General features: G+C 43.4%; 3 protein-coding genes across 8 annotated transcripts in view; 1 reads left to right on the top strand and 2 right to left on the bottom strand.

Annotated features, from left to right (window-relative positions):
• Window positions 1-6,276, bottom strand: part of apc (APC regulator of WNT signaling pathway) — a 32,161-nt gene extending 25,885 nt beyond the window's left edge. For all 4 annotated transcript variants that reach the window (XM_085462875.1, XM_085462877.1, XM_085462879.1 and 1 more), the window contains exon 1: window positions 6,054-6,276. The gene's annotated coding sequence lies outside the window, so the exon portion shown is untranslated. The remainder of the gene's footprint in view (window positions 1-6,053) is intronic.
• A 3,076-nt stretch (window positions 6,277-9,352) lies between these two features.
• On the top strand, window positions 9,353-18,851 carry fktn (fukutin). Of its 3 annotated transcripts, none has more exons than XM_085462872.1 (10): window positions 9,353-9,593; window positions 10,447-10,518; window positions 10,925-11,125; window positions 11,222-11,368; window positions 11,445-11,575; window positions 11,664-11,796; window positions 11,917-12,046; window positions 14,012-14,145; window positions 18,279-18,403; window positions 18,543-18,851. In XM_085462872.1, exons 1-10 carry the CDS (start codon window positions 9,492-9,494, stop codon window positions 18,754-18,756), a joined length of 1,389 nt encoding a protein of 462 aa, XP_085318998.1. In that variant the 5' UTR covers window positions 9,353-9,491; the 3' UTR covers window positions 18,757-18,851. The 3 variants fall into 3 exon arrangements, with proteins under 3 accessions (XP_085318998.1, XP_085318999.1, XP_085318997.1); XM_085462873.1 differs by having other exon boundaries at window positions 10,444-10,518; window positions 10,928-11,125; XM_085462871.1 differs by having other exon boundaries at window positions 10,444-10,518.
• A 510-nt stretch (window positions 18,852-19,361) lies between these two features.
• On the bottom strand, window positions 19,362-20,468 carry ufc1 (ubiquitin-fold modifier conjugating enzyme 1). Its single transcript, XM_085462874.1, has one exon. The coding sequence runs from the start codon at window positions 20,350-20,352 to the stop codon at window positions 19,837-19,839; it is 516 nt and encodes a 171-aa protein (XP_085319000.1). The 5' UTR covers window positions 20,353-20,468; the 3' UTR covers window positions 19,362-19,836.
• Window positions 20,469-26,927: the final 6,459 nt, after the last annotated feature.

Raw genomic sequence — 26,927 nt, 5'->3', positions numbered from 1 at the left:
ACAATCCTCTCCTCACAGACAAGCATAAACACACTCGACTATCGCTAAATCAGATTTAACACACGTTTGTAATGACGATAATTCAGTTTATAATAGGGTTTATTCGCTCGGTCAGCAGGTGGCGGTATCCTCGTACACTGGGGAGTAAACTGCCATTAAACGAGCAGAAGAAGAAGAAAACATCTGCACATGCGCGGTACGGATCGGGTAGACCCGATTTGTACGGTCAGACTTTACACATGCGCAGTAAGGATCGGAGAGTCCTGATCCGTAACTTTCTTTTTATTTTTCGTTTTTGTCTACATTGTACTGAAATGCTTCATTATTGCAAACATTTTAAGATATACTTGTTATTCTTAACATCTTAACAGATACTCTGACCCATAACTATCGTAAAACGCTACGACCGGAAGTAGAAACCTTTCGCGCATGCGGGGTACCGATCGGGTTTCCGGTACGGATCGGGTAGTGACATTGACCACAGGGAAGGTTGCAGATTTTTTTTTTTTTGCTACCCGAACAGTTGGTCGCACAGGTGCAACCAAAAATTTTTTTTAGTCGCACCACTGAAAAATTTGGTCATATTTGCGACCAAATTGGTCGCACTCTAGAGCCCCGATAAGGTGCATGGGGTTATAAGGCACATTAAGCAAAACAAAGCAGTCAGATAAATCAAACTTTATTCAACTCATTCTTCTTGCTTCCTCCACTTCTGTACCATTGATTCATTAATGCTGTATTCTATCACAGCTGCTCTATTCCCATGTTGTTGCAGTATATTAATGACTAACCTCGTATTGTGGATGGATTATCTCAGTTGTTCTCCTGACTGAAGTTTGGTCCATTTACAGCATCCTGCCATGCGATTGCATTTGGAACCTTCACGTTAACTTTTATCGAGTGGAAAAGTGTTAGCATTCATCCTTGAGCTTCACAGTTTATGTTATGCTAACACAGCTGTGTCGCTAGCCTCGTTATATACCAGCTAGCCCAACTTCAGTAACCCTACAAACGTCACTGCTGTTTAGTTTCCTGTCTTCATTTATGTTAGAAATGATAGCAGAGCTGTACATTTGAATTTTTTCAGAAATCTCTCAGTCAGAACATGCTATACCATGTTTAGGTAACTAGCGAAACTAGCGAAACTAGCGAGCTAGCTTCCGCCAACTTCTAACTCCGTTAAATGTAATGAATTCTATTTTCATGGATGCCTGGATGTTAAACTTCATAGTTACACCTGGTAAAGCAGCAATGCTGATCATTTCATTAAAGATAAAAGTATTTAGACAGTTTTAAACTCTCAGGGATGTTCGTTTGACTTCGGGACTTTATTAAAGGACAGAGTTTAGGACCCAGATTACTCCCAGATTTACAAGCACCTTAGTCTGACAAATACGGCAATAACGACGGCCCGCTTGCATGTTCTACAAAAAAAAAAAGTGCTTTGTTGTGTATCTGTTGGACAAACACCAAACCAGTTTAGCTGCACCATTTTTACAAAACAATTCTGGCTCATCCGTTTCACTCAACAATCTACTTTCCCCATTCACATTTTCCGTTACCGTGCATTCTCCGTGCTTTTTCGGCGCTGCGCATGCGCGTTTTACCCATACTCTGTCGCGATATGTCATTTTCTTATTGTTGCCTAGCTTTGTACCGGTATTACCGTGAACGGTATAATATGGCCCAGCCCTAATTGACACTAGACAAAATACTTTACAACTCCACAACTTTATTAGTGCAAAAAAAACCAAAAAAACATCAATGTATTTTCACTTAAACAAGCAGTTGTTTTTTTATGTGCATTAAAGTTATATAAAAATTTAACAGTGCAAAAGCAAATTCCTTGCTGACAGTTTAACCAAAAGGCATTTCCAGTGGAAATTGGCCAACATATCCTCAGCATAACCATGTATAATATCTACAAAACTTAAAAAGAGGTTATACACACACAATACGGTAATATTATGTTGAAGCACAGTACGTATCACTCCACGAGGCTCCTGCCTACGATAACCGTAATGCTCCGACAATCCATCAAGCGGTGCGTGTTTGTAGCTTAGCAAAGTCGTACTAAAACATTTGACAGATTTTCGAGCGCCGTGTACCACATAAAATAGTTTCGAGGTCAGTAAACACAACCAGAATTCATACATAAGGCGCACGGGATTATAAGGGGCACTGTCGATTTTCAGAAAAATCACAGGATTGATTTTAAGTGTGCCGTATTTTCCAAAAAACACTATAATAACGACGGCCTGCAAGCATCCTCTACCAAAAATAGTGCTTTGTTGTGTATTCGACGGACGAAAGCTAAACCAGTTCCACACCACTGACGTTGCAGCATTTTTACAAACCAATTCTGGTTCATCCGTTTCATTCAACGATCCGCTTTCGCCCTTCTCGTTCTTTGCCGCCGGCATGCTTTTTCCGTCATGTGCGTATGAAATCAAAGGTATTGCGCATGCGCGTTTTACCCATATTCTTTTGCGATATTTCATTTTCTTATCGTTGCCCAACATTATACCAGTATTACCGTGAATGGTATGATATGGCCCAGCCCTAGTGGGAATCATCGGACACCCAATAATATATGATTGAGTGTCCAATGATATTGCGATTTTTAACTCTTTGTGACATGCTGAGTATTGCAATAACCTATATTATAATTTCTCACCTTTTTCAATTGCAAATTATGTCCTCAAAGTTAGTCCAGCACAGCAACACCCACTGAGACCTAGGGCTGCTCAATTAATCGAATTTTAATCACGATTACGATCTGGGCTTTCAACGATCATTAAAAATGACTGAGCCGATTATTAGCCCCTCCCTCATTTATCCGCGACACCTTAAAGGCCGGTCTGTGAAAATATTGTCGGGCATAAACCAGTCCGTGGCGCAAAAAAGGGTGGAGACCGCTGATTAAGAGGACCCGAGGGAAGCTCGGAAAGCTAAGCAGAAGTTATTTGGAGAGTGACTGCCGTTGGTTGAAAAGAGTTTAAAAAAAAAAAAACTTCAGTGGTGTTGCACACTATTTTATATTATTTTTTAAAAGTCATTGTTAACCCTTTAAAGCCGGTCAGAGCAGCACGCTCCGTTTTGCGTAACTATTTTTAAATCCCTGTAGAACCTGAACCGTGTAAGCTAGCGCAATAATTTGTTTTGCATATGAAACCGGAGGAGTTGTACTTACATCTGATGCCATCAGCTTGTCCTCGGTCACGGTTTCGTTCCACATATAGCTTTGCAAAAATTGCATAAAAAGCGCTTGCATGAACAAAAACATAATATTCCAGAAACACGCTTCGCCGTTCCTATCAGCTGTTCGTAACACTTCCCACAGTGAAATGATGCACATGCTGTTTTCTTTGCAAATTTGCATCATAGGATTGTTTTTTGTTTTTCCTGCAGTATATAAAAATTGCTGTATCTCCAAAATAAAACTATGAAGACACTCAAAATAAATTTCCTGTGGTGGGAAACTATTTTTTGCAACTTTATTGTATTTAAAGTTTTGAGGGATAAGCCTCTTAAACTTCTCCAAGTAGAAATATATGTAAACAAAACAAAAGCGATTTTCAATTTTTTTTGTAGTTTATTGCACTTTTTTGAATTTTATGTAATTACTATGCACTTAATGCATACATATTATTAAAATATGGGCTATAACAGTTGTATTGATGTATAGCAACTTGAAATGCTCCCACAAATGGCACTACAGCATGTAAAAAAAATAATATAAGCTCTGGTGGACTTGGTTCTATAGTAGGTCTTAAAGGGTTAAATAAATATCGTCAAATAATCGTGATCTCAATTTCAGTGAAAATAATCGTGATTATCATTTTTGCCATAATCGAGCAGCCCTACTGAGACCTGACATAAATGTTGCCATAAGACACAGCCAGTCTGCTATTGGCATACAGTCTGTTTGTGATAATACAGTTAACTGTGATAGATCAGTGAAAAATCACATGTTGTTGTCTACATAGACACAAATTCACATTTTGCTATTACATTTGCACTCAGCAGCTTTCCTGTTCTTTAGAAATATACCTGAATACAACAGTTTGTTGTGTTGTTGTTGTTGTTGTTGTTGTGCTTGGTGATAAAGACTCATGTTCAATCAGAGGAATCAGCTTTAAAGTAAAAGCTGCAGGTCTAATTAAAGAAATACAAACATGAAACACCAGTTTAGAGTGTTAAGGACTGCATTGGTAACATGTGCCCGTGTCATTTTGTAGTACCGGAAGGACCCCAATAATCCAATGCTTAAAATGTGGAAAGCAAGAATGATTGAACGTTGCTTGCGAAAAGACACTTGGAAGGTTACATCATGTGACTGAAGCTTCGGTGGAACAATGGGACAGTTTTTGCACCTAAATGTCTACCTGACTTGGACGAGATGCCACTGATGTTAAAACCTCAGTGTATTTTTCTTTTCTTTTGTTTTTTTCAGTTCTTTGTTTGTTTGCTTCTTTTTTTGGTTTTTGTATTTTTGTATTTGTTGTTATATTTTTGTGTTTGCTGTTATAAAATGCAAAATCTAATAAATACTTGAATTATTTTAAAAAAGGAAATACAAACTTGAAGATTAATTATAACTTTATAATATTGATAATCAAGTGTCTTTTTTAGGTTACATTAATCACATGACTAAGAATACTCTGAGTAGAAACACTTTTATTATTAGTATTAGTATTTTGTTCGTATATTCTTCTCTGGGGACCATGGGTTTGTAGAAAATGTGGGCAGGATGAAGTAATAGCCACAAACACACCTGACCTGGCATCTGTGGTGTGTGTTACAGTTGTCAGTGACAACTTGTCACACTCAATTTATTAAGTTTAGCTTCACGAATAGTATAATTTTCTCTTTACAAAACATTTCTGTGCATACAAAAAACTAAAACTACACGACCACCCCTCACTTGTAAAACCTTACTTTATAAATTGTGCGTAAATAATCACTATTTAATCTAGTTTAGATACATGTATTTGGAAAACTGTTTCACGTGTGGTCAAATTATTTCGTACGTGTGTGAATGGGAACACGCATTTGTGAGTTCTATTCAATTCACTTCAATTTTATTTTTATAGCGCCATATCACATCAACAGTCCCCTCAAGGCACTTTATATTGTACAGTAGCTCTTACAATAATAGATACAGAGAAAAACCCAACAACCATAAAAGTTACACACAAATCACGGCACATATTTGTAAATCTTAGTTTACGCTTGTGGATGTAAGATAATCTCTCCATAGAAATCAGCTTGGATCTCTGACTTCACGAGGTATATCATAAAACCAGCTGTGCAGTCCCTGAGTGTGGCCGTGGTCTGTGAGGACGATCGGCTCCACTTTCTGGAATCACAGCTGCTCCTCAGAGAAAATTTTAAAGTATATTTGTGGAAGCACCATGCTCCGTAAAAATCCTCTAATCAAGACAACTGATCAATCAGGTGACACAGGTGCTTTTCACAGGTTATGAATACACACAAAACATCAGAACACCTCTGCCTGCTCAGTCCTCAACGTGACACAACTACACCCAGAACTGCAGTATGACAGTCAGAGTACACAACGAATATATACAGAACTGCAGTATTACTGCCACAGTACACAGAGCACACACAGATTCGGTACTGTTGTCAAAGTACACAAAGAACTGCACTACTGTTCTTAGAGTACACACAGAGCTGCATTATGTGTGTACAGTGACAGTCTGAGCTGTCAGCAGTACTGCAGTAGTGCTTCTGGGACTTTTCGGTACTGCACTACTCGCGGTACTGTAATATCTACAGTACTTGCCATTTGTCCTGACAATAGCAGTTAGCCGTTAGCTGACCCGGCTAACTGAGCCCGCTCCTTCACCTATCAGTACCGGAACCTGTCCGGATCAGATGCCCCTCCGCCGGTCACATAAACAGCATTTCTGCCCTGGTGTCCCGATAAACCGGAGACCGGTAGCAACACGTCCTGGGAGTGTCCACAAACAAACAGTCTGTCCAAACAAACAGTTAGCACGGAGCTAGCACGGCTCGGCCGCTCTTACCGTCCCGGTTTAAAGTCCACTTCAGGAGGCAGTCTCACGCTAACATCCCGGAGACCCGGAGAAAAGACCCGGGCCTTCAGGGGCGGCGGAGGCCGCTCATCGTCCGCTCAGAGCGGGAAAAGCAGAGTTACACAAAGTGGGCCAAGTTTGAACTTTGAGTCCTTTTTGTTATGGAGGAGCCGCGACCGCTGCCGCCGCCATCTTCTTTCTGTGTGTGTGTGTGTGTGTGTGTTACTCTGAGTGTGTGTGTGGGGGGGGTTGGCCCTCCTCCGCTGCACGTGTACTTTCCATCGCCTTCTCACTCAGGTGTTCTAGGATTCCGTGCTGAGGTTTGTATCGAAACGCTGCAGTGACCTCACCAGAGTCCACTAATTTTCACATGTTTTTAGAGTTGTGGTGTGATTTCTTGACAGTTTGGGTCATAATCATGTTGTCAGAAGCACAGCCTGTAAATAAACGATGCCTTTCTGAAGCTCGTTAAAGTTCTTCTTTGTAATTTTTTAGTTCAGTCCTTGTACCTGATCATTTTAACAGGAATGTTTTGGTTTGGTGACCCTCTGAACTCTGACCTCCAAATCATTCAAGCATAAAACGGCTCCTGACTCCAGGATTCCTTGTTGTGTCGACACATAACCAACAACTGAGCAAAGAACCAGTTTTAAGTTTTATCTTTAAGCCCTTTGTTACTACCTGCCTGCCACAAAAACACATTTGTTCCCACTTCTTTAGATGAACCTGTTAAAATTGGGAAAGCAAACGCAGTTTAACCGAAAAGTGATTAACAAAGAGCAGTTAGCTGAAACTTGGCGTATCTCAGCATAGTGTGCAGTGCGTCCTTAAAAATCTGAGAAAACTGAACAGAAGAAGAAGTGTGAGACCTAAAAACACTACAGGATCTGAAAGTCCTTAAGAAAGAGGGAAAAATCAGCTACAGAAACCAAGGTCAACATTAACCGCGTCCCTAATAATGCAAACTTTAATCCAGGTGAGTTATAAAATCATCCTCTCACTGTACAGTTGTTGTGAATGAGTAAATTATCTCACAATTATTTTCTATAGAGACCAGAGCATTTTGTGTATCAGCTTGTAAACATGATTATTTTTGCTGTAAACATGATGGTGCTCACAGTGTTTATGAGCTCATCTGCTCAGGCTAGTCGTGATTACAAGTCTGACCAGACTGAAAAAACTAAAAGAACTGATATTTTTCTGTTTTAGTTCACTTGTTTTAGTCTGTATCCTGTACCTTAAGATAATTTTTGGCTCAATCAGCTATTTTAGTTTTGATTGAAAGTAGTTTTGGTTTGGAAATTTAATACCATAATTCCCTCCACACTCACCACCAAGCTGGAGCATCTGGGACTCAGCTCATCTATGTGTCAGTGGATCTCCAACTTCCTAACTGGCAGACCACAGGCAGTAAGGATGGGCGGACATGTCTCAGCCTCCACCACTCTCAGCACTGGAGCCCCCCAGGGGTGTGTTCTGAGCCCCCTGCTGTACTCTTTGTACACATATGACTGTGTGGCCACTACCAGCTCCACCACCATCATCAAGTTTGCTGACGACACCGTCGTGCTGGGCCTGATCTCTGATAACAACGAGACGGCCTACCTGAAGGAGATTAGGAATCTGGAGAACTGGTGCCAGAGGAACAACCTCCTTCTAAACGTCAGTAAGACAAAGGAGCTGATAGTGGACTTCAGCACTAAGCAGGAGAGGAACTACCAGACCCCCGTCATCAACGAGTGCCCAGTGGAGAGAGTGGACAGCTTCAAATACCTCGGAGTTCACATCACGCAGGACCTGTCATGGTCCTGTCACATCAACACCGTGGTGAAAAAGGCCCGACAGCGTCTCTACCACCTCAGACGCTTGAGAGACTTCCAACTGCCCTCCAAGGTGCTCAGGAACTTTTACTCGTGCACCATAGAGAGCATCCTGGCGGGAAACATCTTAACCTGGTTCGGGAACAGCACCATGCAGGACAGACGAGCTCTACAGAGGGTTGTGCGGTCAGCTGAGCGCACCATCCGCTCCGAGCTCCCTGACCTGCACTCAATCTACAGCAGGCGGTGCTGGACCAAGGCCAGGAAGATCGTGAAGGACCTCAGCCATCCCAACAACAGACTGTTCTCTCTGTTGAGGTCAGGAAAGCGATTCCGCTCCCTGAAGACCAACACAGAGAGACTGAGGAGGAGCTTCTTCCCGCAGGCGATACGGTCTCTTAATCACACCACCACACAGTACTGACCCACACATATGGTTCTTACACACACACTGGACTTTCTGGACACTGTTTTCACTTTCAGGTTCAAGGTTCTTTATTTGTCACATGCATAGTTATACAAGTATAACACACAGTGAAATGTAGCCTGACACGCTCCTCGACATGTGCAAAAATAGGGGGGGTGTCTGTAGAGGAAGAACATTATATATATAGTATGTACATTGGGTGAATGTGCAGTAGTAGCAGCAAGCAGGTGAATTCTGTACATTAATAAGAATAGACATCTGACTATTTTACAGGATAGACAATATAAACATATTTAAAATTAAAGGAATTTGAAATGTACATTGTTCCTTGGTTTAGTGTCTGGAAGACTTAAATCATCACTTAAATCACTTAAATCACTTTAAGCATATTTGCACTGCACAAGACATAATGTAGATTGCACAACACTGGTCACTATATTCTTCATTTCCAGTTAATACTTGTACAGCTGCTGTTATTGTGTATATATTTATTTATTTATCTTTCTTCATACATTCTTATATAGTTCTATATTGTGTATTTTGTTGTACAGTTATTTTATTTTCAACTTTAATTTATATATTTTATCTTATTCTTTCCCAGTTAAATTTACCCTTCATTCTAAATTGTGTTGTACAGTTATTTCATTTTTAACCTTAATTTATATTTTATTCCTTCCTAGTTAAATTGACCCTTTTTAATTTTTCATATTTATTTCCTATCTTATTCATAGCCTTTTTCTTTTTAGGTCACGAGCAGTTGTCTAAGCATTTCACTGCATATCGTACTGTGTATGACTGTGTACGTGACAAATAAAATTTGAATTTGAAATTTAACGATTAAAAATCGATGCTGATAAATATTCAGTGTGTTGATGAAGAAAAATCATATTTTCATGCTATGTGGATAAAACAGTTTAAAACACCACAGCTGTCATATTTAATTCTTCATGTTTCCTTCAGGGAATCGACTATTTCAGCTTTTTTCCCTCTGAAAATCACAGCAGAAAGGTTTTGGGCTTTTACTGTGAAAGGCCGCGCAGGAAGTGAGCCCTTTTAAATATGGCGGCGGCCGCAGACGGCTTGGTGATTTTCGCGGTGCTCTGAGTATTTTCGTGCCGCTCCCTCGTGCCTCGAGCTCAGTTCTGGCGTCATGAGAAGCGCGGTGACGGGCCCCGTTTCCGGATGCTTCGTGTGAACCGGACGGCCGTGTTAGCGCTGCTCATCGTTAGCAGCTCCGTGTTCCTGCTATTCCAGCTGCACTACTACCGGAAGTACGTCAGCAAGGTGAGCCATAGCCGTGTAAACGCTTGTGTGATGCGAGAGGCTCCCAGTGTGACCTAATCTGAAGGTTTGTGATGTCACTAATGAACCATTAAAACTCAAAGCCCTCTGCCCTTTCAGAATATAATCCTAATCTGTGCACTAGCTGTTTCAGTTGCATTTGTGAAGTCAGGATTATAGGAACCACACCACGTCTCAAATTATAATTATGAGTTTAATGTTTTTGTGTCTGTGCAGAGCAGACACAGGTAAACACACCTGCACAAGTGACAGGTGAAAGGACAGCTTTTCAGTGGGGGTGGAGTCTACAGCAGCGCACAGTCTTCCTTAGGTAGAGTTTAGATGATGAACATAAAATGGGTCGTTCCTGAAGCTGCCGTACAGGTTTGTGTTCAGAGGCAGGTAAAGAGAGAAAGAGGCACACCTGAGATTCCTTCACTGCAGTAAGGTTAACTTTAGTTATAACAGCCTTGTAAATGCTATCAGGTATCTGTACCTGAACGTGAAGTTAAAATATTTTAGGTTAAATTCAGCCAATCAGGAAACATCTTCTGGCGAAGATGATCTTCATCATAATCATGCTGCCTATGTGTTCCATCTCACCTGTACGCTGACATTACCTGTGCATGAACATTACTCATGAAGAGATCCTGAATCATCTATGTGCTCGAATTACAGTAACCTTGTCACACGTGTGAGTATTTAACCCTCCATCAGGACATGTGACAGTCTTAAGGTTGATCTTTTAGCTACGACACCCCCAAGGTCCAGATAGGCAGCGTCAGCCTCTGAAGGTAAGTCATGCGGGAGCATGACCGTTGTGGTGACCCTGTTTTCTTCTATTCTCCTGCAGCAGTCTGGCTCTCACATCTTCCGCCCAGCAGGTCACCTGACTCCAGGCCACCTGACCGCTAGCCAAGTCCAATGGGTAAGTCAGATCTGATGCTAGCTGCTGTTAGCTTAACATCAATTGTTAGCAATTCAGATTTAAACTTTCACTTTGAAATGATCAAAATTACATCGTCACAAGGTAGAAAAACTGCATGCTGCTATGCCTGATGCAGCTCTCTATGTCTTTCCACTTGCACATGACGTTCCTCTCTTAAATAAAGGTGAAGAACTTTTCAAATACATTTAAAACAAATCTTACATCTTACATCTCGCTTCTCTTACACAAGATGTAGACGTGAGTCATGAAATTTGTACAATGTGTAAACTTGTATTGTGGCTCATAAAATTAGCTTGTTTTATACTTAATTGTTAAATGTTTTAACTCCTCCTTCCTGACCTGACCATGGTTACCACGGTAACAGTTGCTTTGTTCCTCCCTGCAGCAGGTGGTGAAGAAGTTTCTAGCGTTAGTGCAGCACTTCAAGCTGCCACTGTTCCTCACTGACACCGCCGTGCTGGCACTGCTCTCCCAGGATGCTTTGCGGCAGCGTGACCGGCTGGTGCGCGAACCGCACTGCAGCTTTCTGTGCACAGGCCGAGCCGTCACGTCATTCGCTCTGCAGGCCAACCAATGGAAGTATGATGTGAGTGACTTGTTTGTTGTCTTCAGAGCGTGAGAAAATGCAGAACTTGAGTTTAAATAAAGTTTTTAAAACTGTAATTGTTTGTTTGTCTGTCAGCCCGGCTTCCTATTGGCAGCTGAGCAGAAAGGCTTTGAGGTGATGGAGCTGCGGGGAGTGGACCCTCGACTCGCCAGCCTGGACACCCTATCAGGAGAGGACATTCCCCTGCACTTCTTGTTCCGCCTCCACAATCATGTCATTCAGGTGGATGTTGCCAGATGTCGTGACGATCTGATTCAGGTGACAAAACAGCTGACGATGTGACCTGTGCTCCTTGCAGGTGGTCTTCCTGTATGAGCGCAGCGGGAATTACCTGTGGCATGGAGCGCTGCGCCTCAAAGGGGACGCAGACCGAAGCTTTGCTGCCTTCAAAGTGCTCGACTATGGGCGCTACGCTGGAGCCTATGACAGGTGCTGACATCACATGACTACGTTATGTGTGTAAATGAGACAAAAAAAACGCACTAATGAACTTCCTGTAATGTGACGTCCTCTGCAGGCCGCAGCTCATCCTGACCGTCCTTGATGGCCTGGACGTTCGAGTCCCGCGAAACATTTCCCATTTTCTGGCCCAGCAGAAACACGCCCGCTTCCTAGAGTGCCGTTACCGTGATGCTCGCAATTTCCTGCAGGTCAGAATGAAAGCTTCTTTTTATTGTAAAAAGAGGGGAGAAAGAGGAAATGAAAAATATTATAAACAAATCTTTTTTTTAAAACTTCCTTTTTCTCGTCATGCGACTACTTCTCTGCAGCTCTACCCTGACGACTCGTCTGCAGCGGCGGTGGATTTCCGGAGAAAAGCAAAGGCGTTGCTTCATTTGACGGCTCGAACGCTCACTCGCCTTGACGTTCCGTTCTGGCTCAGCAGCGGTACCTGCCTGGGTAACTCTACCTCCTGACTCATTTGTACAGTTTCAGCAAACTTTCATCCATCCATCCATCTTCTTCTGCTTATTCGGGGCCAAGTCGCAGGGGCAGCAGCGCAAACAGAGAAGCCCAGACCTCCCTCTCCTCAGCCACCTCCTCCAACTTCTCCGGGGGAACACCAAGGCGTTCCCAGGCCAGCCGTTAGATATAATCTCTCCAGTGTGTCTGCCCCCGGGCCTCCTCCTGGTGGGACATCCCCGGAACACCTCACCCAGGAGGCATCCTTGTCAGATGCCTGAACCATCTCAACTATCTCTTGAATGCGGAGGAGCAGCAGCGGCTCTACTCCGAGCCCCTCCCGGATGGCTGAACTTCCCACCCTATCTCTAGGGGAGAGGCCAGCCACCCTTCAGAGGAAGCCCATTTCTGCCGCTTGTGTCCGGGATCTCGTTCTTTCGGTAACTACCCACAGCTTGTGACCATAGGTGATGGTAGGGACGCAGATCAATCTCATAAATTGAGAGCTTCACTTTTACACTGAGCTCTCTCTTCACCACAACAGACCGGTACAGCGTCCACATCACTGCGGCCGCAGCACCAATCCGTCTGTCGATCTCCCGCTCCCTTCTCCCGTCACTCGTGAAGAAGACCCGAAATACTTAAACTCCTCCACTTGGGGCAGGAACTCGTCCCTGACCCGGAGTGGGCACTCCACTCTTTTCCAGTTGAGGACCGTAGCCTCAGATTTGGAGGTGCTGAATCTCATTCCCACCACTTCACACTCGGCTGTGAACCGTTCCAAGGCGTGCTGGAGGCCATCACCCGATGAATCCAACAGGACCACATCATCTGCAAAAAGCAGAGATGAGATCCTGAGACCACCCAAGCGAAAGCCTTCCGCCCCTTTGCTATGCCTAGAAATCCTGTTATGAACAGAATCGGTGACAAAGGGCAGCCCTGGCGGAGCCCATCACCCACCAGGAACAAGTCCGACTTCTTGCCTGCTATGCGGGCCAGGCTTCTGCAACGGTCGTATAAGGACTGTATGGCCTCTTTCACTTTGACATGATCAAAATTACATCGTCACAATGTAGAATAACTGCATGCTGCTATGCCTGATGCAGCTCAGTGGGATTAAGGAGGTCCTCGAAGTATTCCTTTCCACTGCCCGACAATATTCTCAGTCGAAGTCAGCAGCGCTCCACCCACACTATAGTCAGTGCAGGTACAGCACCGCCTTCCCCTCCTGAGTTGATGGTTTGCCATAATCTCTCTCTGCTTTTTTGTTGTTTTTTTAAGCAGGCTTTTATTTTGGCACTGGTTGATTTCCTGATTTCCTGTTATCAGTCATATTTGTGTTTGATTCTGGGAAACAAGAATCCCTCGAGGGCTACATCAGGAAGTGTGTCCACCACAGATTAGACATGCAGCGACCTCGCCATGGTGACCCTGGGTAAACCGCTGAAATCTCTCAAGTTCTTTTGGCGTTTTTTATTGTGAAACTTACACAGGTGTATGCAGCGCCTGTCGGAGCACTAAGCAAGAGTGAGACTCGCATGACTGGACTAAAATAGAGCAGGTTACCGCCTCGGAGACAGCAAGTGAAACACAGAGGTCACTGTCACTTATAACTTTTACAACAGGTGTGTCAGGTATGCTGATGACTTCCTGCTTCAACGTCAGAACCTCTGACTGTAGGTTGTCTACCTGTTCCTGTTAAAACTCCTGTGGAGGAGCATGTAACCAGTGATTCACTCAGGTGTGCTACTATAGGGTCACACAGAGGTCAAACTGCTGTATGACATCCATAGTTTGTGCTGACATCACCTGTAATCAGGGTCACATGCCTTATTATCTGTGGTTTAAACATCCAGGTAAATCACATCTGAGGAAGTTGCACCTCAGTCAAAAAGACTAATTGATTCAGTGTGTGCAGGTAATCCCGTCCTCACACCTGTCTGTCTGTGTCACCTTCTCCAGGCTGGTTCAGGCAGTGCAGCATCATCTCATACAGCCGTGACGTCGACATTGGCATCTTCATCGCTGACTACAGGCCTGACATCATCGCAGCATTCACAGACGCCGGCCTGACGCTGAAACACAAGTTTGGAAAGGTCCAAAATCTTTATTTTTATCTTTTACTGTCTGAGTTTCTTCTTCTTTATTCTACTTCTAACACCAAAAACTTTTTCATGCTTCATCTTCAGTCACCAGCTTCAAACATCTACTGCAAAATCTGTCTTTTATTCTTACAACCTGTCTTATTGTGAAGTTTAGGGTGTGTTCCAAAAAGTACCTACTATCTCCTGTTCCTAACCTCTTTTCATCGATCTCAAGGAAAAGTGGGTAGGAGAATTACTGAGGACTTAGAAAAAGAGAAAAGTGGTGTGCTGAGGATTTGAACGAGCTCACACTCATTTCTTAACGTTGTGATGACGCATGTCCGCTATATTGACAATGTGTAAAAGATGGACTACAAAGCATGCGTTACTTCTCCACAACATGTTCTGTTGTTTTATGGGGGTAATGTAAACATTGAGAAAATCATTCATTTTTCATTAGAAAGGCTGGAATTTTAAAGAAGGAGGAACAGATTCACTAACTTCTTCATGCTGAGTGTTTAGAGGCGAGCCCACTTATTGCTCCTTGGTAAATGCTTCCATGAAACGGCAGAAATGACCTGAACTTGGCTGCTCTTTCTCAGCAGTGTTCACACAGCGAGTGACTTCTCTCTGCTGAATCTGTAACAGATAAAAGTGCACTATGCTGTTAAAACTACCAAGTGATGCACTTATACATACACCTGTCACAACTGGGACTTCTCATAATATAACGGTAAATAATGTTTGTCTTCTGAAATTCTCACCAGATGTCAGTAATAACCCATCCAAGCCACACATGGAAACATAGACGTCCATAAATTATGTGTAAAAACGAGAAGTGACACAGGGAAAAGTATTGAACATGTGAAGAGAGGGATGTGTAAAAAGGCAGGGAGATTCAAGACAGCAGCTAAAATCTATCAGTGATTATAAGTCAATCCTGCCACTTAGTGCAAATTAATATCAGCTCAATCAGTCCTGAATGATGGCTAATAAAAGGTGCCCAATTATCAAGTTGTCACACAGAAACATCTCATGACGGGTAAAACCAGTGAGGTCTCCCAAGACCATCATAACCTTATTGTTGCAAAAACATACTGATGAATTTCTAAAAATAACAGTTCCATTGAGTACTGTTGGGCCCAATGTCCGGAAATGGAAAGAACATAATTTCACCATAAACCGGCCGCGACCAGGTGCTCCCTGCAAGATTTCAGACAGGGGAGTGAAAAAAAAAAATCAGAATCAGAAGAGTTGTTCAAGAGCCAAGGGGCTCCTGTGCAGAGCTACAGAAAGACCTGAATCAGCAGGTATGATTGTTTCAAAGAAAACGATAAGTAATGCACTAATACGCTGTGGCGCATATAAACGCTCAACATGGAAGACTCCATTGCTGACTCCATCTTGAAGCTTGGTCCAGATGGCATCAGCTCGGCAGACTGCTTCTCAAGTCCAATGCAGGATAACTCAATACATCTTTAGCCTGAGCCTGAAGCTTGGTAGAATGCCACAGCTGTGGAAAACATCTTGTGTGGTGTCAGTTTCCAAGAGGCCACAGCCAAAGGACTTCAACAGCTATAGGCCGGTGGCTCTGACATCACATCTGACAAAGATCCTGGAGAGGCTAGTCCTTGCTCATCTTCAGCTGCAAGTGAGCTCACTGCTGGACCCACTCCAGTTCACTTATCGCCCCAACCGGTCAACAGATGATGCCATCGCCACCACCCTACATCTGGCTCTCACTCACCTGGACAATAAGGGCATGTATGTATGAATGCTGTTCATAGATTTCACTTCAGCATTCAACACAATCATTCCTCAACACCTGACTGGAAAACTGAGCCTGCTGGACCTGAACACTTCGTTCTGCCACTGGATCCTGGACTTTCTCATGGAGAGGCCTCAGACAGTCCAGATCAGTAACTGCATCTCCATCACCACCACAATGAGCACTAGAGCCCCTCGGGGCTGTGTGCTCATCCCACTGCTGTTCACTTTGCTGACTCACGACTGTACAGCAATGCACAGTTCAAACCAAATCGTCAGTTTCGCTGATGATAGGACTGTGGTGGGTCTCATCAGCAAAAGCAATGAGTCAGCATACAGAGAGGAGGTGCAGAAGCTAACGGACTGTTGCAGAGTCAACAACCTGTCTCTGAACGTGGACAAAACAAAAGAGATAATTGTCGACTTCAGGAGAGCATGGTGAGATCACTGTCCACTTAACATCAATGAATCCTCTCTGGAGGTTGTCAAGAGCACCAAATTCCTTAGTGTTCACCTGGCGGAGACCCTCTCCTGGTCCCTCATCACCAGCTCCATAACTACCTCCATTACACTCAGTGACTGGACTGACACACACATACCTTCACACACGTCACTACATTACCTGCACAATGGCATATGCAGACACACCTCACACACCTTCATACATCAATTACATGCATAGGTTGTTGCTTTTGCTTTTTTGCACAGTGCTCAGTCTTTTTGCACAACCCACTGTCTATTGCACTGTCTTGTATCTGTATCATTCTGTTCTGTCTGGTGTTGCACTGTTTTTTGCAGTTTTTCACACTTGCACTTTATGTAGTCCTGGTTTGATTTTACTCCAAGATCATGTGGCACCATGATCTTGGAGGAACGCTGTCTCGCGTCACTGTGTACTGTACCACTGCACATGCTTGAAATGACAGTAAAGCCACTTGACTTGATTTGACTTGATATTTTTATCTAAATAATCTAAATCTCTTTATTTATTCCTGGCCTATCTGCTTTTCTGCTGTAACAATGAATTTTCCATCTGTGGGACTAATAAAGTCTATCTTATGTCTGGTCAGATGAGTCCAAAATTAAACTCTTTGGATGCCATAATGCGTTTTAACATCATCGTACGTTTGGAGGTCAAAGGGAACTATATATCACCCCCAGAACACTAATATAGATGTTTGGAGTTGGGAACATCGTGGTGTGGGGCTCCTTTTCAGCATACAGCACTGACAGACTTCATATAACTGAAGGAAGGATGAATGGAAAAATGTACAGAGAAATTCCTGATAAAAATCTGCTGCCATCTACCAGGATGATGAAGATGAAACGAGACGAAAGAAAACTCTCAGCTGGTGTCAGAGATAGGAAATAAAGCTGCTGGATCAGCTGACCTCAACCAACTGAAAAGAACTCAAGGTCAAAGTTCATAGACGGGACCCACGGAACCTTCAGGGTTTGAAGACTGTTTGTGTGGAAGAATGGACCAAAATCACACCCGAGCAATGCTGCGACTAGTTTCTCCATACAGGAGAAGCTGAATATGAAGCTGTGATCACCAACAAAGGCTTTGTATAAAGTATTAATCCAATTTCAGTGAGTGTCTTCATTTATTTTCTCTGTGTCATTTATCATTATTACACATATTTATGGACATCTATGGTTTGATTCCTTTGCATGTGTGGATTGGATGGGTTATCACTCACATCTGGTGAGAATTTAATATCAATCGCACCTTCAGAAATATATTTACTTTGAACTTACTTAAATTACTTATTTTACCCTCTGTATATTTATTTTGTTTCCTCCAGCCTGTTAAGGATTTCTGTAAAATTCCCTCCATCGTAACCGATCCCAGTTGACCTGAAGTAAACATGAATCCTAAAGACTGTAATACAACAGTGATCATACAGAGCCTTAAACACTCTTTGATCATTTATTATAAATCATAATCTTGAACTCACTGTTCTACTTTCTTCATGCAGCAACAACATCAAATTTATATTCCAGCAGCTTGATGTTCAGAGTTTAGCTGTGAATTTAACAGCTGCTGATAAAAACTATAAATATATCCACAGGTTATGGATAAAATGGAAAATGCAGTTAGAAGGAACATCAAAATCGATCCCACCCACTTCGATTATGTCAGTGTTTTCATAAATGGTTGGATGGTTGTTTGCAGTGAATTATAGGACACATTTTCTCCTCTCCTTTCGTAGAGGATGCTAGTGTTTGGAGTCATGTCTCTTAGTGAGGAAACTTTCACAGAAACATGGACTTTTGGAATGCACCCATAGTTACCTCCTTTATTTTGAAATCATTTTATTGTGAAGTTTAGTTTTCTGTCTTTTATTCTGAAAGCGGGTGTTTTATTGTAAAAGGTGGAGGACAGTCTGGAGCTGTCATTTCTGATTGAAGATGTGAAGCTGGACATTTTTTTCTTCTACGACAACGGTGATATCATGTGGAATGGCGGGACGCAGGCAAAGAGTGGCAGGAAGTTCAAGTAAAATCCTTTCACCTTAAATATTTGTACAGACGGCGTAATCGTCATGTCGTTTATTGCTACGTAAAGTCATTACCATCTGTCAGGTCACTTTGTCAACCCTGCCGCAGGTTAAAAAATTTTTTCTTCTTATCTCCAGGTACATCTTTCCACGCTTCTCGCTGTGCTGGGCGGAGCTTCTTGAGCTGAAAGTGCGTGTTCCATGTGAGACGCTTGACTACGTGACAGCAAACTATGGCGCCTCCTGGAACATCCCACTGAGGGTCTGGGACTGGAAATCATCACCAAGCAATGTGCAAGCGAACGGGGTGTGGCCTGTGGCAGAGTGGGCAGAGCTTATCCAGGTGTACTGACTGATATTTTATTATCAGCCATCAGTCAGCTGATCGGGACCACACACACGATTCTGTTGTTGAAACAAACTAATAAAAGTTTTGTTTAAATTGTGTCTCCTTTTGTTTAGAACGTGACTTACTGTAACAGGATGTGATGAAATCAGTAACATCCCTATTTATATGGCCCATTAAACAAATGTCCTAGTGATTTAAATTTGACATCGTACACAGCTGCAAACATTTGTAAATATTTTGCAAACAATACAACCAGCAGGAAATCTAAATATTATTTATTGTTTAGGGACAGATTGGTGTGTCACTGTTTACATCCAGACTACCAGACTTCATTCATATATTACGTGTTTTTACTCGTGATCAAACTAACAGAACGTCTGCAGTCTGATCATTAGGTGTCTTCTCCCCATCAGACTCCATTCAAAGTCCCACCGTTTATACTCTTCCTTGTGATGCAAAAAAAAAAAATTAACATTATTTTATTAGATCAATAATACTTTTGCCTCCAGGCTTTGACAGTTATGTTAAATAATCTAGATCAACTCTCCACGACTAAATTCATCTTCTCACTTTTTACTTCTTTACTGAGCAAAAAAAGCCAGAAGCCATTCATTTTAGCACCATTTTTATCATTTCTTGTGGCGCAATAAAAATATCAACATCATAAATTTGTTACGAGGGGCCACCTCTCCACCAGGTTCCATTGATTTTTCCCCACTATCTTTCAGTGGGCTGAAGTTATTTTACGGTAAATCTCAATTTATTATATCAACACATTTCTACCTTTTATTATTACCAATCTGTGGGTCATCTCGCCACCAGACTCCATTCATATTCTCATGAGCTTTACTCATTTAGTCTTACTACTGAAAAATAATAGCCAGATGCCAGTGCGATCTCCCAATCAGACTCAATTCTCTCTGTGCCCATTTTTACTTGAACAGCGTCAGTTACAGATCAGTGATGACTAACAGAGTCAACGTCATTTCCAAACCAGACTCCATTCATTTTAACACAGTTTTTACTCTCCTAGTTTCAGTCTTTCAGCCCTGCTTCCGGTCCGGTCCGGCTTTCCGTCTGATGTCACTCCGCCGCCGGTTCGGCCTGCCCCTCCTTGTGGACTACGATGCCCTTGCTGATAAGGTCCGGAATCTCCACGGCGAGCCACGGTCCGAGTCCGAGCGCCATGAGGTGCGCGAGCCCGAACCGCGGCGCGTTCCGGGCCCAGAGCGGCGCAAAGTGTTCGGTGAGGCAGATTTTCCCGCCGCGGTACATTTTGGCGGTCTTCCCGTCCAGCTCCGGAACTGCCACCTCAGGTGCGGTGTCCGGGTACGTCACAGGGATATCGAACTCTAGCCGGAACTCGTAGCGCAGCAGCTCGTGGATGTACCAGCACGTGCCAGTCCAGCGCGTGCCGTCAGCGTTGGATTCGAGGCGGAACCAGTCGTTGTCGGCCGCCTTGTTCTGCTCCACGAAGCGGATCAGCGCCTGGTACTCCTCCTTCAGCCGCTGCGGCCACAGCGCGCGGTCTCGCGGCCCCGCGTGCGTCTTCAGCAGCGGGATCTGCGAAACGGCCTTGCGCGTGGCCTCGTCCGCCATGATGCGCAGGAGAGTTAACGGGTATGACTTTAGTTCGGTTCGGTCCGGACCCCTCAGGTGTGCTCTGAGGACTGACGTGGACTTCACCGGGAGCGGATCCGGCCAACAACTTCCGCTTCCGGGTTTTCAAAACAAAAGCCTCAGTTTGTTCCCTTTTTTTTTTTTTTTACCTTCAAAGTTTATAACAGGCATGTGACAAACAGCAACACTGCCCACCTGAGCAGCAACAGATCCGTCACAGGTATAAATTATTATGAGTTTGTACAGCTTTGCACAAAAAACTGATCTATAATCAATCGATAACTAGTGACGCCAGATGATCGAACAGAAAAATTGATTACTGTTAATGATTACCATATAGTTTAAAATACAGGCACCTGATGAGTCATGCAGGTTATTTAAGTTGAACACTGACAGTCCTGCTGGTATACATACAGGTGCCATTAGTTCGAGTAATCCCATCCTCTGGTTGGATGAGGATGTGCCGATGTTTTCCTCCTTCCATGCGAACCCCCAGGGGTACCAGCCTGAAGCTGAAAAGGAGGAGGATTTCATTTTTAACCTAAACATTAACTCTGCAGTCAGCAAGACAATCTCCATGCCTCCTCAGGCTGGCATCCTTTCCCTCAGGCAGAGAGAGTCGCACTAAGCATGTGCAGAGTTCTCCATCAAGAACCGCAAGTTCAACGATTATCCATCCATCCATCCATCTATCTTCTTCCGCTTATCCGGGGAAGGGTCACAGGGGCAGCAGCGCAAGCAGAGAAGCCCAGACCTCCCTCTCCTCAGCCACCTCCTCCAACTTCTCCGGGGGAACACCAAGGCGTTCCCAGGCCAGCCGTTAGATATAATCTCTCCAGTGTGTCTGCCCCCGGGCCTCCTCCTGGTGGGACATCCCCGGAACACCTCACCCAGGAGGCATCCTTGTCAGATGCCTGAACCATCTCAACTATCTCTTGAATGCGGAGGAGCAGCAGCGGCTCTACTCCGAGCCCCTCCCGGATGGCTGAACTTCCCACCCTATCTCTAGGGGAGAGGCCAGCCACCCTTCGGAGGAAGCCCATTTCTGCCGCTTGTGTCCGGGATCTCGTTCTTTCGGTAACTACCCACAGCTCATGAAAATAGGTGAGGGTAGGGACGTAGGTCAACTGGTAAACTGAGAGCTTTGTTTTTACGCTCAGCTCTCTCTTCACCACAACAGACCGGGGCAGCGTCCGCATCACTGCAGCTGCAGCACCAATCCGTCTGTCGATCTCCCGCTCCCTTCTCCCATCACTCGTGAACAAGACCCTGGGATACTTAAACTCCTCCACTTGGGGCAGGAACTCGTCCCTGACCCGAGTCTCCACCCTTTTCCGGCTGAGGACCATGGCCTCAGATTTGGAGGTGCTGATTCTCATTCCCCCCCGCTTCACACTCGACTGCGAACCGTTCCAAGGCAAGCTGGAGGCCATCACCCGATGAAGCCAACAGAAGCACATCATCCAGAGGTTCAACAATTACTGTTTGTTAATGTTGATAAAGGTTGAAATCAGATATTAAAATGGCTGACCCCAGCTTAAATGATACTACTGGGAATCCTGATGTGCAGTAGCTGGAAAAGGTGTGTGGCCATCACATGCGGAGCAGAGCAGAATCCTGACCCTACCATCTAACTGAGTGCTGCACATTTCACTCTGACATCACTGTTTTTTTCTATGATTTGGGGTTGGCATGATTCAGACATGAAGCAGCAGAATGAACAGCTTCAGTGTTCCTCTGATTCACACACACACACTTTGACTGTGGTTGTGTCCAGGTTTGTGCGCTGAAGTTCACTGACACACCTTTACACAGGTAATACTGAGCTGAGGATGGAGATCTACCTGACAAGTTACAGCTGATGTCAGGTGTGTGCAGCTCTGAGGCCCCACACCTGCAGAAAAAATCTGGAATTAAAAACACTGTTTCAAAGACAGCATGCTGAGCAAATGTAAATAAAAACTAAATCCAATGATTTCTCATAAACCCTGCAAAAAAACTGCATCTCCACACTGAATCATGTTCCTAACTGTTGACATCTCATCAACTGACAACATGGCATCACGCCGCATCCTCAGACTGAAGAGGAAAGTGCTCAGGTCAAAGACTCTGTAATGGTTTCTGCAGCCACCATACTCCAGCAGACCAGAACAGGATGCTGCACCGCCCTCCCCTCCAGTAGCGGTTTTTGATACGGGCGACACAGGTGGTTGCCCGGTGCGGCATCGTGGTGGGGGCGGCATCCCGGGTATCGGCAAAAAAAATTTTTTTGCTCGTACTCATGCTGCCCCAACGTTAGCCAGCGCATATTGGGAATGGCATAGGCACCGATCGGCTTTCTATCGCCCATTTGCTGGGAGTAAGGGCGCCCTTCGTTTGCGAGGTGCGCCTACTGCTTGCGGCACAGGGAGGAGAGGGCGGGGCGGCGGGGGATTCTCTGGCTGGCTGGAGCAGCATCTAATAACCTACCCGCAAAATAAAAACAAACCAACAAACACGAAAACACCAGACATTATGATACAGACTTATAATTTGCACCGATGTTTTTTCGAAATTCTGTATGCGAAAAGTGAGCGCGAGAGCCCTCGGTGCGCCTGCTCGCTGCTGAAGTCAAAGTAAACTTTATTGTCATCTCCGCTACATACAGTCCAGTATATAGAGAGACGAGACGACAAGGCTCCAGTTACAGCAGTGCAAGTAAACAAACAATAAATATAAGAAGAGTGAGAAAATAAATATACACTTTAGGACCAGGGGTAAAGGGATCAATAACAATTTATAATTTTTTTTCAGTTTGATAATTTAAAGTCTCACATACAACCTGTCGAAAGGGGAGGGGGGCCTGCTGCTTCCAAATAGAGCACATTTCATTTATAATGTTGTAAATCCAAGCCCATTATGTATTCATGATTTAAATCCTGGGTTGTGCGAAATCCCAGAAATACACCCTAGACAAAGCAAATCTGTGAACTAAGGTGTAGGTCTATTAGGTTATGTTGTGGTGATCCTCGGGTTGGGGGATTTGTGTTCATACTGGAGTGCAAAATTAAAACCAATGGAAGATGGATGAGAAAAGTTCAAAGCCATCAGGTCCTCAGTTTAGAAAAAATAGAAAAGAACAGGAGGAGAAATGAGCCAAAGATGCAGGTAAGCAGATGTGTCATTGGATAATGGCAGGTCATGTATCCTGAAACAATCAGAATCAGAATACTTTATTAATCCTTAAGGAAATTATGTGGGTTACAGTTGCTCCAAGAAGAAATGGTAAAAATAGCAACATTAACAGACTAAACTCCTAACAATACATTATACAGATTTTACACAATTAAGAAATAGCACTAATATATGCAGATCACTCAATTATAAATATCAAGGATTAACAGAGGTGATTATAAATAAATATCAAGAAAATTGACAAGAATATTCCAGAGTAGAAAAGAACGTGTGGAAAAAGGATGTAACTATCCGGTTGTTCAGTCTGACGTCACTAGCCGTGTCTGGGTCTAAACTCCGCTGCAGGTCCATATATCAAACGATCACTGTGGCATTACTGAGAGTAGAAAAACTGTCTAAAGTCTTTCATCTTTAATAAAATGATCAGCGTTCTGCTCTACCAGGTGTAACAATTGAGTTTAACATCCAGGCATCCATGAAAATGGAATTTATAACATTTAACGGAGTTAGACGTTAGCAGGAAGTTAGCTCGCTAGCTTCTATCTAAATACAATATAGCATGTCCTGACTGCGGGGTTTTGGAAACAAATTAAAACGTACAGCTCTGTTATCACTTCCAGCATAAATGAAGACAGAAAACTAAACAGCAGTGACGTTTGTAGGGTTACTGAAGTTGGGCTAGCTGGTGACCGCTAGCTAGGGTTGCCAACCGTCCCTTAAAAAACGGAATGTCCGTATTTAGAAACAAAAGTTCACGTCCGGTATTGAGCTAATAAGGGACGCACTTGTTTGAAAACATAATTCCCAGCCCCTCTCCTGCTTTGTGACCAATGCGCTGACAGCACACTTATGACAATTCGAGTATGACAAGTCAGATTATCGCTTATCTCATTGGTCGAGGAAAGGTCGCTTACGGAGAAAATACCGGCCAACAGGGAAACAAACGCCGACACTGCGGTGCAAGTCTCGGACGGCACACTGTGCCTCCATAAAATGAAGGTTATAACAGAAAATCTGTCGCTCTCTCTCTCTGTCTGTCTTTCACTCACACAGACACACACACCGCCACCATCAACTTTGCTAAATTGCTAATGAAAAACATTAATAAGGCAGCTGTGATTGAGCAACAGTGTAAATCCAACTATTTTCATGGTTGTTATGGTCGTGATAATTTTGTGATGCCACATCGAAAAGGCTAGGATGAGCTTTCCAAAGTTCTACAAGTTGTGCCTCCATCGCTTGTGTCCAGATCACACGCTGCACAGCCGTGCTGCTCCATCTTTTTCACCGACGTTTATGTGTTTGCGCGTGAGCAATGTGAGCGCCTGTGGTGACACCCTCACGAGCGATTGATGATCGGGAGCTGCTCGAGGTGTTAATCGCTTCTCGTTACCCCACGTATACTACACGATGCACGATGAAGGCCAAAATCGGGCCGATCACCAAATCGGTCGCACGACTCAAAAATCGGCTCAAAATGGGCCAAAAATCGCACAGTGTAAGCCCAGCATTAGAGCAGCAATGTTTGTTCGCTCAGAGAAAGAAAAAAAAGGCTGCAAAAGTACAGGGAGGAATGGGAAAAGGGAAACACCTGGCTGGAAAAGTGCACTATAAAGCGCACTGCACTGTGTGCTGGCGCACTTTTTCCATAGGCATGCTTCTAATGGTGGGCACATGAAGAACACGAGGGGCGTGAAAGCTCGGGGAACCCTTAACCAATTTCTTGTCCACCAGGCCACGGCAGAAGCAGATATGGTATGTAAACACTGGTTTGTTGTTTTTAAACCCTCTGGTTAAGGTTAATATGGGCATGTGCAGTGAATATCAGCGCTATGTGGCCAGAAGTGTAATAATATAATTTATTTTGTGTAATAAACAACTGCAAGGATAGATGATTACAACAAATTGATGACTAATACATAAAAGTAATACATAGATGAATAATGATGATGAGTTATGATGCGTAATCATGGGAACAAGTGGGTTTACAAACAGGAGCAGCTGATTAGCATTAGAAAAGCTGAAATAATATTTCAACTGAAGCCAATTATACTAAATGCACTATATGTGCACTGTTACAAGAATGTTTTTGTTCTATTGCTTTCTATTAATTTATATAATTTTAAGTTAAGCAGGACAGAGTTCTTTTAAAGAAAGATTTACTTATATTCTCAAAAGTTAAGCATGACAGGCTTCTGTTTAAGAAAGAGACCTGTTTTACTGTGTTAATGTTGTCATTGTGAGCTAAAAATAAATGGCTAAATGATCATTTGTTTCCCATATGGTCATATCACAAAGAATATGCATCTGCTTAAATCAAGTTCAAGTCAAATGGTTAAAAAATAATTTCACACACAAAAAAAGAGCTACCACACTGGGAAGGGTGAAGACAACTGGGTTGCCCAGCCCTGGCCACGAGGTGTCCCTTATTTATTTTTCAGGGAGTTGGCAACCCTACCGCTAGCGACACAGCTATGTTAGCCTAATATAAACAAGCTAACTTTTTTCCACTCGATAAAAGTTAACGTGAGTGTTCTTGGTGGTCAGGAACAAATGTAATCGCATGGCAGGATGCTGTAAAAGGACCAAACTTCAGCCAGGAGAACAACTGAGATAATCCGTCCACAATACGAGGTTAGTCATTCATATACTGCAGCATGGGCTGGGCTGTAGTTACATCCTAAGGTTTTAAAAACTGAGCTTAAATAAATGATTAGCGGTAATAAAAGCCGAGGGAGGTCAACAGTGATCACTGACTGTTTTAGGAGCTTTTTGAGATCAAATAGAAGAAAATACATAACATTAAACATGTTAACAACACAAAAGCCATATTAAACGCAGACTACTTTAGGCCCGGAAGTAGGATTCGTCGTGTCATCACTGAACAACCGGATTGCAGTGTTTACAGTGTGTTAGATGGAGGAGTTGTACAGGGAGATGGCCACAGGGAGGAATGATTTCCTGTGTCGGTCAGTGGTGCATCATGGGTAATCTCAGTCTCTCACTGAACGTGCTTCTGTGACTAGTCGGTATGTCATGGAGTGGGTGGGAGGTGTTATCCAACATTGTCTTTATCTTGGACAACATCTACCTCTCAGACACCACCCTAACGGAGTCCAGCTCCATCCCCACAACATTATTGGCCTTGCGGATCTGTTTATTTAGTTCATTGGCATCTGTGAGCCTCAACCTGCTGCCCCAGCATGCAACAGCATAGAGGATAGCACTGGCCACAACAGAGATACAACAAGATAACATCAATTAGTAGGGATAGTGAAAACGTCTGTTTACGTTTGTTTGATGTAGCTTACTGAATCTTTTGGACTGTGTTCAGCACAATATTAATTAGTCATTGTCAATTGTTGATTTGTCCTATTCTC

The sequence above is a fragment of the Copadichromis virginalis genome, linkage group LG7, assembly GCF_057382275.1.
Source record: "Copadichromis virginalis isolate Kocher_CV1m ecotype Utaka linkage group LG7, C_Virginalis_male_GT1.1, whole genome shotgun sequence".
NCBI lineage: Eukaryota > Metazoa > Chordata > Actinopteri > Cichliformes > Cichlidae > Copadichromis > Copadichromis virginalis.
This window is presented reverse-complemented; position numbering and strand designations above follow the sequence as displayed.